The 20,454-nt window shown below is 44.0% G+C and overlaps 1 protein-coding gene across 4 annotated transcripts in view; it reads right to left on the bottom strand.

Annotated features, from left to right (window-relative positions):
- Window positions 1–311: 311 nt before the first annotated feature.
- The window catches only part of SYT16 (synaptotagmin 16), a 143,472-nt gene continuing 123,329 nt past the window's right edge, over window positions 312–20,454 (bottom strand). For all 4 annotated transcript variants that reach the window (XM_048855741.2, XM_048855740.2, XM_048855739.2 and 1 more), the window contains 4 exons: window positions 19,281–19,537; window positions 13,540–13,983; window positions 11,527–11,716; window positions 312–1,309 (listed from right to left, as the gene is read on the bottom strand). In XM_048855741.2, the coding sequence (XP_048711698.1) occupies window positions 996–1,309; window positions 11,527–11,716; window positions 13,540–13,983; window positions 19,281–19,537 (1,205 nt within the window). In that variant the 3' untranslated portion in view covers window positions 312–995. The remainder of the gene's footprint in view (window positions 1,310–11,526; window positions 11,717–13,539; window positions 13,984–19,280; window positions 19,538–20,454) is intronic.

Genomic DNA, 20,454 nt, shown 5'->3' on the forward strand with positions numbered 1-20,454 from the left:
ATGTCAGAGAAGGAAAAAATTCACCTTGACTTTCAGATCTCTGGAATATTTTACGGGAATCTTGAAAAAGCACTTTTTACTTGGAGCAGATTTGACTCAGTCATTGAAAGATAATAAATATGAAACCCCACTATGCACAGAATCATTCTTTCAAGTGAACCTCACATTAAGAAAAAAATAAGAAGAGTGAACAATGATCTAGAATAATCGTGGTTTAGGCACCAAGGCAGATGTGCAGCTTGTTTTGGTCTCTCTCTCTTTTTGTTGTTTTGTTTTCACAACAATAGAAGCCACAAGCTAAGAAAACAGGGAAGCATCTAAACATGCATTACATAACTACTATGTTAAATTGACACCCATCACCTCATACAAACATCTGGTGATATAGGTTGCACAAGAAATAAAACATGCTTACTTCAAATACTAATAAATAATACAAGAAAGTAATGGCAATCTCTAGGCACTTAAAAGTTTACAGAGAAATCTTTAGTGCTTTCCCATGCTACCTGAAAATATATTAATCAGTCTTAAGTGGTATCAAATGTTTCTCTCTTGGATTTAGAAACACTGTAGTAAAAGGAAGAACGAGTGGCATGCAGTGCTAGACTAATGACGTCATCTGTGTATCAAGAACATTTGCATACATCAATAATAGGAATGGAGGTGGGAGAAAGACATTACACCAGAAGAAAATAGCAACAAAAATAATTTAGATCAGTGAGGCATTGACAGCAAGAGGGTAAAAGTAGCTTTGTGTTTTTCATAACCACTTCCCTTCTGGTTATCGTTTGGGTGAGAAAATGTATGAAAACCCTCAAAGGCAACAGGTAAATTTTCTCACTGGGCCCCAGCACCTACATTCACTGAGTGTGCTGAGTTTTAAAAATTCAGTTAAAATAGACCCGGATGGTTTATAATGTTTGCTATGGGATGGCTGCTTTCAGCGGGGTGATTATGGGAGGATCCAGTGGGCAGTCCCAGGAGCTCAGGGACCATTAGGATTCCAGTAAGGTATGCCACCTGCAGACCTGCTGCCCTTTTGTTTCTTTCATTTCTTGCCAGTGATTTTGCTCTTCTTCTCCGCTGCTGTTCTGACCCATAGAAATCCAGCCAATCATCTCCTTGCGCTTCATGCTGCGCCGGTTGTATATGGAGATCATCAGCGTGACGTCAGAAAGCTGGAACAGGGCAACTTGGAAGACGAACGTCTCCTTGTAGATGGGGTTTGGTTGGCCTCGACGGATGGATGTCTTGCAACGAGACATCTCCTGGCCCATGGAGTTGAGAAGGCAGAGCTTTCCGTAGGTGTCTGGGACAAAAGAGAGAAGAGACACTGTTTAGTTTTGTTGCTACTAGTGAAGGAATGTCAAGGGGGCAAATGAAGCAAATGGGACCTTTGTCCGAGTAAGCACTGAGTAAAAGCGGAAGGTCAGATCACCTCTTTCCATCATAAAACCCATGGGAGGGGCATAAGAAGGGAGGAAAACTCTGAGGATTTCCTTATCATTCAGGCTGGGTGGGCAGGCAGGGTCTGCTCCTTGGCCTCATGTAATAAACTTCAAGTCTGGCCCTAAACCCTACAGGTCTCACTGGGAGGCCATGACCATCTCCATGGAATCTTTGCTCCAGCTGAGGTCCCAGCACCCTCTCTCCATTTCCTGGCAGCATGGCTCCATTGGAATTTCTACACCAGGACCTCCCCTGCCTACACTTGCCTCTCATGACTCCCCATTAAAAGGAGGCAACCACTACCTACTATCCTGGACAGATCATGACCCCATAGACAGCCCTTCATAAGTTCCTGAAAGGGGGAGGCAGGTTCCATGGAGGCTGCTGACCACTCTCCTCTTTCTTGTGGGAGTGGAGACATCTGCATGCAGTAGCATGATCTGGCCTTAAGTAAGGATTTCAGAGTTTGTCCCAAGCCTGCAATAAAACCCTCTTTTTGCTTTTCCTCCTGAGTGCAGCAGAATCAAGGTCAACTTCATTCATTGTTCAAATTCTTTAGTGTACAGACATCTGTATTAACTACATTACTGCTGTGCAGGGGGCTGGACTTGACTTCCAGTCCTACATTTCCATGATTCTAGGATAATACCACCACTAACATCAAGTGCTTTCTACAGTCAAAATCCCCAATCTCATCTCATCCCACAAATCCTGCTCCGTGCAAGTTTACAGACTATTCCTGTTTGCAGGTCACTTTGCCAGGTCAACCCAGCTCTAACCTTTTTAAACATCAAAGACCAAGGTTCTGCAATTTAATATCACCTCAGAGGGCACAGAAGATAGGAAATAAATTACAACCCACTGTCTCCTTCCTACAGCAAGTCTATCCTTTTCTATTCCTGTTTGATGTGCTATGTTACGCACTTATCTGCTGAGAAACACAAGGTGTGAAATTACACTTCAGGTGTGAAAACACTTCTGTAGCTCAAAAGCAGGGCTCTCCATTCCTCAAACTGTTCCACTGAAAAAAGCTGTCAGGAAACTGACAATTGAGGAGTAAATTGTGAGCCTGCACAGCTGTACAGCTATCAGGTTATTGCAGGAAAAGTTCAGCCCTATCACCAGCTAGCTATGGCAATTTGGCTGCCAACATCACACTAGAGACAAAGTAAATCTTGCCAACAAAAATCTTCTCCGTAGAGAGAAAAGGAGAGCAATTTATTCTGTCATGAAATAGTCTGCTGATTGTAGCTGGGAAGGAAAAAAACCCACTTAAATACAAGAAATGTGAATAGTCCATGTGGCACAAAGCAGACTACAGGTCCCATGTACTTTACTGAGAGCTGAACCCTACTTTCTGCGGAATGGCTTGTGATTTTGATGGCACAAATCTGAATCCTGCAGAAGGTTCAGATACATTAAAAACAATACAGAGTTTGCGGGGGGGGGGGGGTTGTTTTTCTTTTTTAGCTGGACTGTATATGAAAACAAACAAAACAATCAGCACAGGGTTCCTGGTGTTATACATGGGGATTTTAGTTTATTTTACCTTGCAGGTGTCTGTGTCATCATGTGTCATCATGATGTCATGTGTCACAATGTGTCATCATGAAGCCAGGGGCTCTGGCTGCCGCTCAGGGTACTATGGGGGCTTCTTGATATTAGAACTGGTTGTGGGGGAAAGTTTCAGGAAATTTTGGGGGAAGTTCTGCCCTTACACAAACATGCCCTTGCTGCAGAAAGTTTGTTTTAGGGCAGGGGCAGCTCCCAGGTGGAAATTCCAAATGGAATGGGTTCCAGTTAGGAACTAGGTACAATGGCTCTATTCTTGGTCTACTAGTTCCTGGAACTACATTTACTTCAACTGAACCCAACAGTGGCCAAAAGGAAATGACTGAAATCTCCACTGGGATACTCAAGGTAGGTTCTGGACAACCTCAGAGTCTTGACATTTGGAGGTTCCCCCACAACTAAGGTGCACCAATGACCAGTGGGTTCTAGCATGAGAACACCCATATAATTTCACCCGGTGAAGTCAGACAGGATTTGAAGCCAGCTGGCTGCAGCATGCTTCGCTCACTGAAGCACCCAGTCCCTGGGAGAAGCAGCACTAACATTCGCTCTGGGAAAGAGCTCATGCAACTAAAGCATAATACAGATACCTCTCTGGATGTGCTAAGTGTCTGTCTTTTCAAGAGACGGGAAACTTCACTATCAACGCTTCAGGCAACAAGAAGCAGGTTTTTTTGCTCACCTGTCAACCCCAGAGAGTGGGAGGGGAGGGACTTTAACTGAGAGTGAAATCCCTAATGTTTCAGCTCCTAGATCTAGAGTTTAGCATGTCCATTGTGTTACATTAACGTATGGCAATGAGTGTATCAAATAAACATTACTATACAGCTTGTAGAGGGCAGCATTCTCAGCGACAGAAACAGTAACTCAGCTGTAGCCGAATGAAAACAGCACTTCAAGCTTTCGTTTCTTTACTTATTGGGTTAGCACCCATTAGTGCTGCTTTATTTTATGACCTATCAGCACATCCCTTGTAAATCCTGTTCTTCAGGTTTGTTGCAGATTTGCTGCAAACATTCACCTCCACCTGAAACTTGGGCTTAATAAGATTTTTACCCTGGGGACTAGTTTATATTCTTGTACACACTTTTAGAAAAAATCTTTTGGCTTGTTTTAAAGACATCAGAATGGCGCTGGTGCTGGAATCAATATATATCCAGCTGCAAATGTATTCCTTTAACTCAAAAATAGCTTTGCTTTGTATTTTCCAAGATGTGACTCTGTAGTACGGATTCTGCTTTTTTATCCTTCTTACACATTTAAAATAATTGAGTTAAGCGAAGTTACTGGGCACCATTGACTACTGGGCGTATAATAATCATTTGAACTTCCATTGCACTTCCCACGCAAAATCTCTATGCACTTGCCAAAAGTTAATGAATTTACCGCTTGATTTTCAGCTATGCCGATCACCCACCATCAGATTCTAAGGGTTATTTGGGGGCAAATTCAGGGGTGGAGAATAAGGGATGCTGAAGGATTAATTAAAGCATTCTCTCTCTTTCTTTATTTTTTCCTGGCAAAGCAACTAGTTGTAACTCTGTCTGTAACTCACTGGCGAGTGCATATTGCCTGATCTGCAGGTGATAAGAGTCTGGATAGCGCCCTACCTACAGAGCTTGGCTGGACCTGTAGCAGTTCTAGCTTTTCACTCTGGAGGTTCCCAGTTCAGTGACCGGTATGTTGGTGTGCATCCATAGACCATCATCTTTGGAGCTGTGTGGACTTTTACTGCCTAACATCTTATGCTCTCCTTATGTTCTACAAATTATCCCAGGCACTACAGAACGTTTTTTTAAAAACAGAAGGGAAGGCAAGAACCCTACTTTACTTCTCACCTGAAACTGGTGATATTTCTTGAAGGATTCCATAAAAACCCTGACACCTAAAAGTAATATGAATTATAGTCAACTGCCATTTTAGCTCATTTGCCAGACCATATGATTCTCCTGAGGGGTCATGGCATGCCTAGCCATCCAGAGAGGGCTACAAAATCTGCTAGGTAACCTCGAGAAGGGACTGGAGAAGTTTTGATTGGTTTCAAATGATCATGTGGGGGCACCCAAATCCTAATTGACAGTGGTGAGTATGGGGAGCAGTGTCACTTGTTTGAGTGGTAAAATATGCCCAGAGAAAGGTTTTGTGCTAATGAATTATGCATTCTCATAATTTAACCCAAATTTGGTCCCAGGCTTTTCTAGATTCACACCTCTCCCTGTTCAAATTCCGATGACAGAGAGCTCTTAATTCACACAGGAAATAATTAACAAAGGTGTAAACACATCAGGCATCAGATAAAATTTAAGACCAGTCAAGGTTTCAAGTTCCTCCTAAAGCAAATCAGGACTGTGATATCAAGGTCACACCTGGCGCTATCTCCTAGTCCTCCTTGTCTTGGTCATCTCACCCCACTCAAATACCGTACAAGGTAGGAAGGATCTTTTAGTGGTGGGGCACTTGACCGGGACTCTCGAAACCTAGGTTCAGTTCTTGGCTCAGCCATGGACTTTCTGTGTGACCTTGAGTGAGTCAATTAATCCACCCTGTAGTTCAGTTCCCGAGGTGGGAATAACAGGACTGCCTTGCCCTCACCAGGGTGTTAAAAGGATAAAATCTGTTAATGATCGTGAGGCACTTTGATACCATGGTGATGAGGATCATAGAAGTTCTTAGCTAGATAGTCTGCGGTATCCTCTGCACTTTTTGCCCCCACTACTCATAACACAGATTGGTTTTTGTTCATCAGCCGTTAAATCTCGATTTGTGGAGCTTTTCCCTTTCCGATTTTGATTTGTTCATTCCCTCTCCCTCCCTCGCCCTCTCTTTTTTAACAATAATGCTATTGTGTTTGTTTAATGGGGTTAATATGCTGCTGGTATGATAATGATCATGTGTGGTTGTAATTATCATGTGTGATTAATTCTGCACTTGCTGAAAGGCTTTGAGGATTATTCTTACCAGCGAGGAAGTCTGAACAATAGTGTTCGACAAGGGGCATTATATATTAACATGAACCCCACAAGAAATGCACAGAGGGAAAGAATTAAGATTGTGTTGGAAGGAGAGAAACCAAACAGAACAGCAGGAAATGTCTGGCAGCTCTTTGGGGCAGGAGCTGTCCTTTTGTTCTGTCGGTACAGAACCTGGCACAACAGGGTGCTGGTCCATGACTGAAGGTCCTAGACACTACCCCAGGACAAATAATAACAAATAAGACAAGGACATTTATCAAGGCTGCAGGTCCCAGCTGTCACTCACTGTAAAATACCCCCACTTAAGTGAGAATACCGGATTTTTGAGGAAAACACCCAGGAGACTAAAATATAAACCCCAGAACCATCCCAGGGGCCCACTAAAACAGTGTGAACAGAACATGGAAGGAAAGGAGGATAAATTCTTCTCTTCTATAATGGACGGAAACATGAGCACAAGCTGATGAGTTTTAGGAGGAGTAAATAAAACAAGATACATATAATACATACATCATTAGCGTTAAAATGTGGAGAGGGTCATCACGGAAAAAGGGACATACTACAGAAAAAACACTTGTGTGACACTTTCTCGCGGTGCCTGGGACTGTGAGTCACCTTGTTAAATCCCTGCTTCAGCAAGAGAGAGACGTTGCGCTGGGGGGATGAGGTACGACAGCTCCCTGACACCACCAGCCCATTAGCCATCCAAACAAACTCCTTGGGACTGTGCCAGCCCTCTTTTTGCCTTGCCAGTAACAATAGGTAGATACACATGGATCACTTAGGGCCGGATGCTGCAGCCCTTCCTTTGGTTTGTATTCCCAGGGTGCCCAGTGAAGTTAATGGAACTACTAACATGAGTAACGACTGCAGACTCACGCCTACAGCCCGGCAGGTCCAGGTGAACAATTCCTGAAGTTCTAGCCTGGACCAAACTACTTTTAAATGCCACTTCTGAGTCCTTCTTAGGAGATGCTGTGTCAGAAATTCAAGCAGCAAAAAAACTGCTCACATGCATCATAATGTTGAGATTTAAAAAAAAATTAACGTTGATGGATCACTGTCATTTTTGAAAGATAAATAAGGGCGGCTGCAATATTTAACTGACTCAGTTCAGCGCTCAACAACATTTTGTTTTGAAGGTTTTGTGATGCACAAGATAAATCCGGGGGGGAGAAACCATTCTTTCCTTGTTCAACAAACTGTCTCTTGCAGCTTTTGCAGACTCCAAGATGCTGCCCTCTAAATCACTGAGGTCCAAATGTAGTGCCCCTGCCTCTGTAGGTGTGGAGGCCTCCCCAGGCACCAGAACCACTGTGGATTCGGGGAGCCGTGTAGGGGGCATGCATGCCACATGAGGCATGGAGCTCAGTTATGGAGGGCCCTCAGTGGGGCAGAGAGCCGGGTTGGAGTGAGGACAGAGCATGGTAGGGTTGGACTAGAAGATTCACTGCTGTGTAGCTCCTCCTACTGTTTCCCCTACACTCTGGTGAAGGCGGTGGGTGGATGTGGGTTGACTAATAGGCGGCAGAGGAAACTAAAGCCATTGGACTACAGCAGTGCTTAATTTGTGCCAGTGCTGAGCCCCGGCACCTCCGGGCTTGGCAGTTCGTAGCCCTGGCACCTCTGGGCTTGCCGCATCAGTTATGAAAGTAAAAAAATTGCTTGAGCCCCGGCACTTCTTTCATTACACATGAAGCACTGAACTGCAGTAGTATCCATAGAATAGCTCTGCAGCTATCATGCAGTCTGTGTGCACGTAGAGGGGTGGGAAAGATTCTTTCCCTCCTGCTGCCTCCCCTGAGCATCTGCCCAACGCCATCTGGAGAGTAAACATTACACTTCTTTCGACAGCTACTAAGCTGGCAGGGGCTATGACATGGGAGGTTACTCCTGCACTCCATGCTCTCTCTCAATGTCTTCTCGCATGTCTAGTGCGCATTGCATAGCAGTTTGGTTTTCCACTGCCTTTTACGTTAGCTGTCCCAAAGCCCTTCACAAAGCCCCATTATGCTGGAAGCTCCTGTTACGCCTTTCAAAAACAGCACTCTCAGCACTGGACCCCAGAACACGTTTAACTGAGAGAAGCAATACTGGCCAGGATTCTACGGCTCTCTCCCTGCTCTTCAAAAACAAGATGGGATTTTTAGTTTCTACCTGGAAAAGGAGGCTTGGTTTAATATCTTATCCAAAGAACAGCACCCTAATCAGAGCAGCTGCCTGCATCTCATACTACTTCACTGGAGTGCCAGCAGTGGTGATGACTGCAGTTTCTAGCATGGGGTTTGGAGCCAAGTGTTCCCTTTTTCCAACCCCTTTTGCTCTCTTTTTGATAGGTTTTTCCCTCACATCACATTACCAGTAATTTTCCAGGCATGCAAGTACAGTATAGAACAGAAAATAATGATGTGATTTTGGATGGGGAAGCATATTGTGACAGATATGGAACTTCCCTGCAGTAAATTATGAATATTGTATGCTGGCCTGGCCACAGGGATGGTGTTTATTGTATGACTATATTGATTTAATTCAATAGTGAGCTGTCTGGATACAGGCAAGAAGTAGGAGAAAGGCTCAAGATAGCCACTTATCAGCAAATACTTAAGTGCTAAGGGACACTGCCAGACTTATTTGCTTTGCTGACACTGTCAGAGTCTCCAATCAGCCTACAAAACTGTTTTAACCAGCAATAATCAGAACCCTGCAAACATGAGAACAAAGAACTTGGGCAGGTTTTAATACAATATCTTTGCAGGTATGTCTTCATTGCACAGGTTTCAGAGTAACAGCCGTGTTAGTCTGTATTCGCAAAAAGAAACGGAGTACTTGTGGCACCTTAGAGACTAACCAATTTATTTGAGCATGAGCTTTCGTGAGCTACAGCTCACTTCATCGGATGCATACTGTGGAAAGTGTAGAAGATCTTTTATACACACAAAGCATGAAAAAATACCTCCCCCCACCCCACTCTCCTGCTGGCAGTAGCTTATCTAAAGTGATCACTGTCCTTACAATGTGTATGATAATCAAGTTGGGCCATTTCCAGCACAAATCCAGGGTTTAACAAGAATGTCCTAAACCACCCCCCCCCCCAGACGTTCTTGTTAAACCCTTGATTTGTGCTGGAAATGGCCTACCTTGATTATCATACACATTGTAAGGAGAGGTTTCAGAGGAGAGTGGTCACTTTAGATAAGCTATTACTAGCAGGAGAGTGGGTTTGTGTGTGGGGGTGTGTGTGTGAGAAAACCTGGATTTGTGCTGGAAATGGCCCAACTTGATTATCATACACATTGTAAGGACAGTGATCACTTTAGATAAGCTATTGCCATCAGGAGAGTGGGGTGGGGGGAGGTATTTTTTCATGCTTTGTGTGTATAAAAGATCTTCTACGCTTTCCACAGTATGCATCCGATGAAGTGAGCTGTAGCTCACGAAAGCTCATGCTCAAATAAATTGGTTAGTCTCTCAGGTGCCACAAGTACTCCTTTTCTTTTTGCTTCATTGCACAGTTAACCAAGGCTCTCACCCAAGTTTTAGGCCAACCCCCACTACCATCCACACAGAAAAACCTCTGATCCCAGGTTTGGAAATGTTGTAAGCTTTGGATACCTGGACCGGCTGGGAGTGGGGTTAGAACCTGGGATGGAAGCTGTCCAGTTTGCAGTGAAGATGCAGGCTAAACCATGTGAATGATGACAGCCCTCCAATGCCTTCCCACAATTCCCCCCGGGCATCCAGAAGGACAGACACATTCTGCCACAATGCACTGGGAACAAACCACAAAACGGCTCAGCTTATTGCAGCACAAAGAACCATGGGATATGTCCCTGGAAGTCCCAGCCCCCCCCCCCCACCCGCACACACACACGAGTGTAGCACCAGTGAGGATGCAGTAACTTGGGGATGGCCTTGCAGTGCGGCTACTCACACCCGGGCGAGGCTAATCTGGATGCCAGTCACCCAAGTAAACTCTGCAATACCTTCAGCGGGATGGAGGGCTACAGAGGAAGTAGACAGACACAGGGGCCTGCTGGGTGTGTGTGTGGGGAGGCTAGGCTTGCTGAGGCTTTGTGGGAGGATAGGACTCAAGGCAAGATAGACAAATGTGCAGACTCTTTGTTGTTTTAAAATCCTTTTTCTCTTACTCTTTGTTCCCATTGATAAATAAATCATGGTTTTAAGAAGGCTGTTTTGTTTCCTATAATACCACTGGTCACTGGCTCTTGAAGGGAAGAACCACAGGTGCCCGAAACCAGCTGGAACTGCAGAATGAGACTGTTTCATACACAGGGTAGTATAGCCGAGGTCCTGGTCTAAGAGTTGAAGAACTGCATGATCCTAGCCTGAAGCAGGAAAGAGCATGAGGGCCAAGACCTGAGTTGGGGGCACTCAGAGACCAGAAAGGGGCAGCTAGACCTGTGACCACAACATATTTGAAGATTTTCATTGAAATTCTAAGAAAATCTTATTTCTTGAGGGTCTGGCTAGCTACGGGTATTAAGTAATTGGATACCGGGCTTGATCCTGCAAGGTTCTGAGCACTCTGGCCACAATCTAGCAAAGCAATTAAGTACTTCAATGGAACTACTCACATGCTTGCATTTAAGGGTGTGCTAAAATGCTTTGGTGGATCAGAGCCAAAGGTGCACAGCACCCTGCAGGTTCAAGCCCAAAGAGTCTTCATTTATAGATCCCCAGCTCAAATCAAGCCCAGGTTCACAGTGACCAAATGTTGTTGCCATCAGGTAGATGTCTGGTGGCTTATGTGAAATGGCCCACATCCAGTTCTCAATGGGCAAGTAACCACATCACCAAAAATACCTCCTCAATTGACGCTAGTTCTCAGATGAGATGACGGGCCAAAGACTGAAGGGCCATGAAGTTTGAACTCACCCCTAGAGGCGGTACCTTCTAGCCTTGAATGAGGCACATTGGCAGCAAAGCTGACTACCACGGCTTGTCCTACACCAGCACAGTGAATAAAGCGCAGACTTTGGTCAGCATCGCTGTTAATGTGTCACGCTTCACGAGCACTAGACACAATTAAAGCATTAAATATGTACTCTTGGCTCCGATTTTATTTTTTATATTAGAGAGGATGGCTGGTCCAAAGACCTGGGTTCAAGGCCCTGCTTTCCCACAGACTTCCTGTGTGGCCTTGGGCTGATCGCTTAGTGGCTCCATGCCTCAGTTCCTCTCTATAAAATAAGGATAATACCACTTCTTTGCCTCACTGGGATAAATACATTAGATCTTGTGAGGCGCTCTGATACTATGGTAATGGCAGCCTCATCAGTACCACAGATAGATATTTTATTCAAAATGCACAGGCAAATTTACCAGCACATGCATTTGGAATAATACTTTTTATTCCACTATTAAATGTAAAATTCAAATGTGCAGAGACTCAATTAGGAAATAATTTAATTGGATAGCTTGATGTGGCAAAAACTGTATCAAGAAAATAAAACCAGGTTGTGGCTCAGTGGCTCTGTCGAATAGGTGTGCCATTACGAGAGATTTCACTTACCGGGCGGCCTGTTAATAGCAAGGTTGCGGAAATGGCTGCCTTTGATCATCTCTACTGACAACCGTCCGGTAGTAGCATTGTACGACAGTCCCACCAGCAGCTCTGGTATGCCTCCGTGCGACAGGGACTGTGTTGAAGAAGCGCTATCGCTGTGAGAGGTTGCCGACAGACTGATCTGAGAGTCTCCGCTCTGCAGGGAAAGAACAAAGAGAATCCCAGTGGAATGCTCAACACAGCTCCCCCTTTAATGTATACCTTGGGGCCTAATTGGGTAGAATTGTGATGTTCTTCTTGGAGTTGCCAATGACTAAGAATCATCTGCATGAATAACAATGGGGTAGAAGACAGAACTGCAGGAACAAGTCTCCAGCATCACTTTGCAGAAACACATCTTTCAATACTCTCTCTCTAGAGGCCAGAAGCCCTGTCTAATGTGTTATTACTAGTGTAAATCAAAGCTTTTGAGATAAACATATGCTCCAGTACATCAAAAGTCGAGTAAATTTCCCTGAAAATGACTTTCTGATGGAATGCGTCTAGCACAATCTTCTATCTTTTATGTCACTTGCTGTATATTTTCTTGCTTTCTTCCTAGTTACCATCATGTTCAATTCTCTCCTCTCCCTGCAAATGCATTGTTTATTATTCATTTTGTATGCACAATCTCATACGGAGTTTCTTTTATATGGTGAAAAGTCTTAAGCCTTGTCTACACAGGGAAATTGTCCAGCATAGCTATTGCAAAATAAGCTTTTTTGCAACAGCTATTCTGGAATAGCTCCCAATATGGACATTATTCTGGAATGTGAGTGACGTTTTTCTGGAATAATTATTCTGCTCAATTCCCTCCTTTTCCCTGCCTCTTTGCAGACAAGACCTTAGAGGAAAGGGTAGCCTGTTTTAATACTTGTTAGTATTTTTCTTTTTACCAGAGGATTGAATATTAGTACAAGACATGCCTCCTTTAAAAAGAAAAAACAGAACAAAACAGTATGTTTGAAAATTTAATAGCTATAGTTTCAAAATCAACCTGATGGCACAGCAATTATCCTGCTACTCTGATATCACAGATGATCTACTCTGGGATTGGAAATTGGGATTTTCCAAGGAGATTAAAGGAGCAAAGTGACCAAATCCTACAAAAGCAAGGCACCAAACTTCCTCAGACTTCTTGGAAAACCCCTAGCTAGAATGCTCTTGTGGTGATGTTCACGGTCTATACATAGGACTCTGAAAACTGGGCAGTTCTCTGGAATGTACAAGAGGCTGCTTAAAATATTCAGGCCAAATAAAGAGCCCAACTGGTAGAAAACATGCATGCGTAGATGCAAATGGGTAATTATGGATGCAAAATGGAAGGTTGGTTGTTTGGGCAATGGACCTTTTTGTGGGTTCTACTGCATATTTTATGAGCAGTTACCAGTCTGTGCCCATGAACACATCTTTTGTGGATGGAACTTGTGTGCCTAATTTTGAAAACTTGGCTCTCTAACCTCAGAACACAATAGATTACATGGAAACATCTGGTCCCTGAATGCATAAAAGGTGGAAAGTCATTCTTATGAAAGAACATAAGAACGGCCATACTCGGTCAGACCAAAGGTCCATCTAGCCCAGCATCCTGTCTTCCAACAGTGGCCAATATCAGGTGCCCCACAGGGAATGAACAGAAAATCATCAAGTGATCCATCTCCTGTCGCCCATTCCCAGCTTCTGGCAAACAACCACTTTAAAAAACATGCACCCTGCTCCCTTTCAATCCTACTGAAATGTCTAAAAGGGAGCATTAGTGAATGCGTCGGGTAATATGGACGCTGAGCACTGAGCTTTCTCTAACTAGTGCTGACATTCCTCGCTTGAGACCAGGATGAAAACTGAGATCTGAATAGTGGTGCTAGGAAATGGGCCGGCACCATGTTTAAGAATCCTTAATGAAGAAGTTGGTGCATTAGTCAAGTCAGCTGTACCCCTCCACCTCCGCCAATGATACAGTGAATTGTTTAATAGACTTACGCTCATATCGCTCCGTGGCTCCAAAACCAGTGTCACCTTCACTTCCCTCTCCTGGTTTAGGCTCCTCAGATAAAACAGTTGCTCCCCCATCATCTGTTCCCGGATCATTTTGCGCACTGCATAGAGACGGAACCTGAGTGCGTAGCTATTCAGCTTCTCTGGCTCCAGCTTATTAAAGGTCATTTTGTCTTTGAACACTGGGATGGGTCCTTTCTGAATGCTCGTCTTTCCCCGCTGTTTCTTGCTGGGCATCAGGACTGTGTGAACTTGCCAGGTGTTCACACCACTGCGGTCTTTGTCTGGGATATCCTTAGCTTCCAGGATAGTTACCAGCAGCTTTTGGCTTGAGGCCTTATAATCGAAGATGACGTCTAGGTCACCACATTTAGAAATGGGTTCATGGGCACTGTGATGAGCTGGAAGACTATTCCCTCCATCATGTTCCTGCCATGGAGAGAGTAAATAAAGGTGTATATATAAAAAAGCATTTTCTTACACAGGCCCTATTAAATCAAACACCTCAAAGATCATTCGAGATAGGATAACCGGCACACATGACAGAGACCAAATACAAGGTATGTTGGCATCTACCAATGAAAAGTGCTATATAAGAACTAGGTATTAATTATTATTATTATTATTATAGCCTCATCAACTCAATCCCTAGATGGACTGTGGGTCTCTTTAATAGTGAAGAAATATCCTGAGCAAAGCACCATTTGCAAAAAGAATACAGACATCACCCATCCTTATGTGCATCTTCCAAATAGGCTACCCCCGACTGCGTACATCCACACTGCATCTGATACTGAGCCTCCCAGCTACAGTTGATGGGCTTGTGCACTAGCCCCCCACTTCAAGGTTTGAGAGCCAAGCCCCAGCCCAAGCTGCACCGTCTACATAGTTGTTATTCTGTCGACCCAGGCTGGGAGGGCTCCCTCCCAGATGCAGTGTAGACATACCCCAAATGTGAATACAGCATCCACCTTGAGAATGTTATATGGTCATGTGAACATACAGGAGTTGGGCCACACTTTGTGGTGTTTTTATTCTGCTCACCTCGTATTTTGAGAGCAGGCAGTCATTTAGCAAAACAAACCATCTAAATGCCCCTTTTATTCTCTTGAGGGGCCAATGCTGGTTAACTGCTGGATTCTGCACTGCATCTCATTCACAACTGAGTGGTGGGCTGTTGTTCTGAATTAGCTTGCGGCAAGAGCAGTAGAAATAGTGATACAGAAAAAGAGTCACATCAGATTGGGGGAGTGGTAAATAACGCAGAGGACAGGTCACTGACAGTGAGCTAGATCGCTTGGTAAACTGGGTGCAAGCAAACAATATGCCTTTTGATATGGCTAAATGTAGATATGTATACATCTAGGAACACAGAACTTAGGCCATATTTAGAGACTGGGGGACCATATTCTGGGAAGCAATGCCTCCGAAAAAGATTTGGGGGGTCATGGTGGATAACCCGTTGAACATGAGCTCCCAGGGTGACAAAGTGGCCAAAAAAACCAATGCAGTCCTGGGATGCATAAACAGGGGAATCTCAAGAATGAGTAGAGAGGTTATTTTACCTCTGTATTTGGCACTGGTGTGACTGCTCCTGGAATACTGTGCCCAGTGCTGGTGCTCACAATTCAAGAAGGATGCTGATAAATTAGAAAGGGTTCAGAAAAGAGTGACAAGAATGATTACAGGATTAGACAACATGCCTTATGGTGACAGACTCAAAGAGCTCCATCTATTTAGTTTAACAAAGAGAAGATTACGGGTTACAGTCTGTAAGTATCTACATGGGGAACAAATATTTAACAATGGGCTCTTCCATCTAGCAGAGGAAGGTATAACATGTTCCAGTGGTTGAAAGTTGAAGCTAGACGAATTCAGACTGGAAATAAGGCATAAGGGTAATTAACCATTGGAACAATTTACTAAGGGTCATGGTGGATTCTCCAACACTGGCAATTTTTAAATCAAGACTGGATGTTTTTCTGAAAGATCTGCTCGAGGAATTATTTGGGGGAAGGTTTTTTTTTTTGGCCTGTGTTATACAGATCAGATTAGATGATCACAATGGTCCTTTCTCGCTTTGGAATCTTTGAATCAAACACTCCTTTGCTCATCTTCCACTGTGCGTCTCCCTCTGAAGTGCCTCTAACCTCTTCACATTGAACCCTCATATTTTCATGATGAGAACTCAAAACATACAAGCAACACGTGTGTAAAACAATTGTCAAATTACCTTTTCTTTCAGCTTCTTTAAAACATTTATTTGATTAAACAAGATGAAAAAGCCCACTGTTGCTCACTTCACCTGTTGATGGGGGTGTGCGAGTTGCTGTTTCAAGGTGCTTTTTATCTCAGAGATAGAATGTGTTTCATGTGATAAAGGGGTTGCTATAACAATCCATCATTTGTATTTAAACATGTGTATACACTGTACTAGGACAAGATTTCCAGTTAATACTCAGAAGGTGAATCATTGCTGGTAACTGCAAACTACCGAGGAGGGCAATTTCAAGCCTTTATCTTTTGTTTTTAAACTAACATTTCTTTTCAATATGTGGATCTAATTACAACATAGATTAGGAGCAATAATAGTGATTCCCTTAAGAAGCACTAATGGGGTCTATTTATCCAACAAAGCCAAATTTTCAACTACCTCCCATCACTCTGACAAACATTTAGGCTCCTAAATGTATAAGTGCAAAATCCCACATTTCCACTTTCACATAGGCTGGTTCCGGTAGTTTGCAGTTACCTGACTGGTGCATGCAAATACAAGTTTAAGAGAGAGAGAGAAATGCAGTGAAAAACTGGCCCCCTTGTGTCCATGCAGAATTCTTGCTAAGGCTAGCCAGAGAAGAATGACACCTAATGAACACATACAAATGGCTTGTTCCAGAACACCACAGACACAGGACTTTGCACGCGTAAGTGCAATGCAGGACAGGTTGTTCCGGAGAACCCGATCATGTGAGTGACGCTGCGTGGCTGTCAAACTACTTCTACCAAATGGCTGGAGTAAGGCTTAAGGAGCAAGTATGAGAAAGATTGCACTTCAGCCGGTTTCTCCCCATACATGCTCATTCCCATTTTTTACCATGTGCATTTGCCATTCAGGAAGTGGGATCACAATGGGTTTGTGGCTTGCTAACATTCAGCATGGGGGACTACATTTAGTGTGTAACTTTATGTGCACCTACTTATTGCCTCTACTTGTACTTGAGCTGGAAAGCAGCAGTTTTGTGGATGATGCACAGCCCTGTAGGATAAAGTATGCAAAGATGGCCTTTGTACTTCCACCATCCCTGGCTGGCTGTGCCAGTCGAGCCTCTTGGCATGACTTAGAGCCTGCTCTAAATCATGCCAACTACCAGTCCCCGCACCAAATACTAATACAGTAGCCATTGAAGAGTTGGATATCAGGCTGTCTCGACCAAGCTCTCTTAGTTTTGGCTATGTCCCTCACGCTGGCCCTAAGAAGGTGGGAGAAGTGGCAGAAGCTCCATCAACTCTCTGGCACCAGAAAATGGTTCTCCAGTGGCGTTTACCCTTCCATGGCTGGCTCTACTACCTTTAGTGATGATTTGTGCTGGCGGCGGAGCACGAAGTCAACAGCCAGCTGGCACTTGCAAAGAATTCTCTGATGTCTGGAACCTATTCATGTTCAAGTTTCCTACATGGCAGAGGCTGCTTGCAGAAGCTTAGTCCTGCTCCTCATAAAGTCACTGGTAAAATTCCCATTCCACGGCTTATGGGGGGGCCATAAATATTCTGTAAATGTACTGACTATACAAGCAACTGCACTGAAATCCAAGTGCTGTGTGGAGTTAAGTATTTCCACATGAAATAAACGTTTTTCTTTTACAGTAAGGTGTACTGATGTATCGGGCTCAATACAGGAGAAAGTGGGGGAAATTATAGGGCCTGTGACAGACAGGTCAGGCTAGATAATTTGATGGTCCCTTCTCTCCTTAAACTGTATCAATCTACACGGATTTAAGACAAATACCCCTCTCAGTATAGTGTGTCTTTTTTTAACAGATCATGAGTACAGGACAGAGTGTATATATATGTAAAATACACATTCCTGCCAGAAAAATAAATAAATCTCACAAAGCAGGTAATTATGGGAGCAGCCTTGAAATGCCCTTTGAGTATGCACCGCAGACGCACAACATTACAGAGTTTGCCTACAAACAGAGGCCTGTTTGAAAGTAGCACAGCAATGTTTGGGTATCTCTGGAATGTCAGAACATTTAGTTCACTCAAACAAAAATTATCTTCCATTAAGCCACACAATGCAGTCAGATAAGAAGCTACTCACAGCAAACAAATCAGGATCCAGGTGTATCTGAACTCTGTAATTCTCTATGCGCTGTTCATGTTGTTAATATACATGCACCTGGGGCAGATTGAGAGGCACATTCAAAATAGAAATGAAAAGAGGACACTCAAGATTCCGCAGCACTTGTGCACCAGGATGAACACGGAATAGACAGAGAAATGGGCACAGGATCCACAGATAGATAATCATCATGGCTCACAGTAATGTAGAAAAAAGAGTCCAGACTGTTATTGCAGGAGGTTCTGGTGTATCAGGCCATATATGCAGAGCTGATCTCTGCAGCATTCAAAATGACTGCCTATTTTTACTGCCTCTGTGTGAATGTCTGCTTTGAACAGGTCAAAAGCCCATACACTGAGAAGCTGCTTTCACTCTCTTCAATTGGGTGGAAGCAACTTGCTCACAGGAAGGGAATATTTTCTGCCAAGCCCTGTTTTTCCTGGGGCAAAAAGATTAACTTGTGCAGCTAAGGGATGATCCTTTTTGATTCAGAGATGTGACTTTTTGTGCTTTTTTATTTATTTTTTTTAATATTGGAGGCTATTCGATACTCTTGCAGAAATTAATCAGATGCTCAATAATAATCCCCTGCTTATTAATTTTTTTTATAATAAAGGAACAACCCATATTTAATCATATAGAAAGAGGAGAAGGGTAAGTAGTGAACTAACCCAAAAAGGGCTGTCTTAGAATCTGGAATATTTGCCAGTGGGTATTAGCTTTGAAATAAGGGCCAAATCCTTAGGTCTGGCCAAGACCTGCCTGGTGACATATGCTGGATGCAGGAGAGGAAAAGGGGGCTGTAAACCTCCCCAGCCATGCCCCTGCCTGCTGTAGAAATGTGCTCTGTGTGTATGGAGAGCAGTGTGACAAACAGCTAGCTAAGCTAGGGAAGCCCCCAGCCGTCCCTTTAAGGCAGCTTTCCAGATGCTTCATGCTGCCTGAGCAATGGAAAGCAGCCAGAAGGGGAACTAAGGATCTGACCCAGTAATCATACACTGTATCCCTACAGACACACACCACATACACAAGCAGTAACAAATCCACTTACCTCCTTCAAAGCATGATAAAACATTGTTAGATAATTCATAGTAACTTCTGTCATGCGGGAAATGGTTGTGATATGATTAGTGTGTGAAATCAGACAATAAAACAGCCTCTCTGAAGGAATACTAGTGAAGTCTATTCAAAATTCCAGCAGGCAAAGTATCAGGAAAAGGGAAAACATACACCAAGGTATGTGCATGCATGCACTTAGGGATTACTATCCTGGGTTGTGCCAATTGATTTTTCACTTCATTTCTTCCCTAACATTTCGGATAAGAATTCCAGACATCTTCAGGGAACAGAAACACGGTGTGTAATACAGAATAATTCACCATACCTCAGGGCTCCAAGCTGATGAGCTGTCAGTTGCGTCATTTCCTTCAAATCCCTGGTTGCTGAACGCCGTCTCCATTTGCAAGCTCCCTTCTGTGGTTTGTTGGCTAAGGCTATGGGCAATGCTAGCCTCCATTCCAGGGCCTTTGGCTTGCATGGTACCCCTACTCTCAGAGGTAGTTCTTGAATCAACAGATATGTGGTCATCTTCATGATAGGATAGGTTGTCTTGGAAACTCAGTTGGCTTAGCCCATCCAGTTCTAACAATATTCAGCAAGAAACATCATTTCAGAGTGATTAAAATAACATTCTTTTTTCTCCCCTAATTTATCCTCCCCCCCCCCACTACAGTAGGAGCCTGGCAGGAACAGCTCTGCTTATGAGACTGTGAGATCCCCGGCATTGAACCCACAAAAATCACACAACCCGCATAAATCAGCATTGCAAGGAATAAAAACGGCTCCTCTCCCTCTGTATCCTGAGCAGGGAATCAACCTGCCTGACACAAAGAAAGACATCGGTCACACAGGATGATCACAGGGACGTTTGGGAACACGGTGCTCAGGATGCCTACAGTATGAAGGCATCACCAGTCAAGAGACAGATCAGGCATGAAATGGAAAAGTATAATGCACGGGCTGATCTTGAGAGAAGGGTGTGGTGGAGGGAAACCAACACAATTTCCTCTTCTCAGGTGATGGGAAGCAACACATCGGCCAGCACAGCCCAATAGGAGGACAGGGACGGGGGCATGGCTTGGGGTGGTTGACAGAATGCCTCCCCTCACACTGCATCTCTCATCTGAAGAGCTTTGGTTAAAGCTGCTCTCCAACCAAATGGAAACTCTGAGGAAGGTGGTAATGTTAACTCTACCAGTCTGAGCTTGGGTCAAACCCTCCCTGGGACACAGGGATGCTCATCGGTGCAGGGAGATGCACATTACAACTCTCCTGCCTCCCCAGGACAGCTTTTATGCATCTGACCCACAGGTCTATCCCACATGATTGAAGATGGAAATGTTACTCACGCTGACCAGTAACTGTAGTTTGTCGACATTTGTGTCCCTTTAAGTGCTCTACTTCAGGTGTGCATGTGCCTCTCATGCCCTTGGCTGGAGATTTCTAGCTAGCAGTGTCCATTTGGCCTGCATATGCGCCCTATGCCTCAGAAAACACAA

The sequence above is a fragment of the Caretta caretta genome, chromosome 6, assembly GCF_965140235.1.
Source record: "Caretta caretta isolate rCarCar2 chromosome 6, rCarCar1.hap1, whole genome shotgun sequence".
Taxonomy (NCBI): Eukaryota; Metazoa; Chordata; order Testudines; family Cheloniidae; genus Caretta; species Caretta caretta.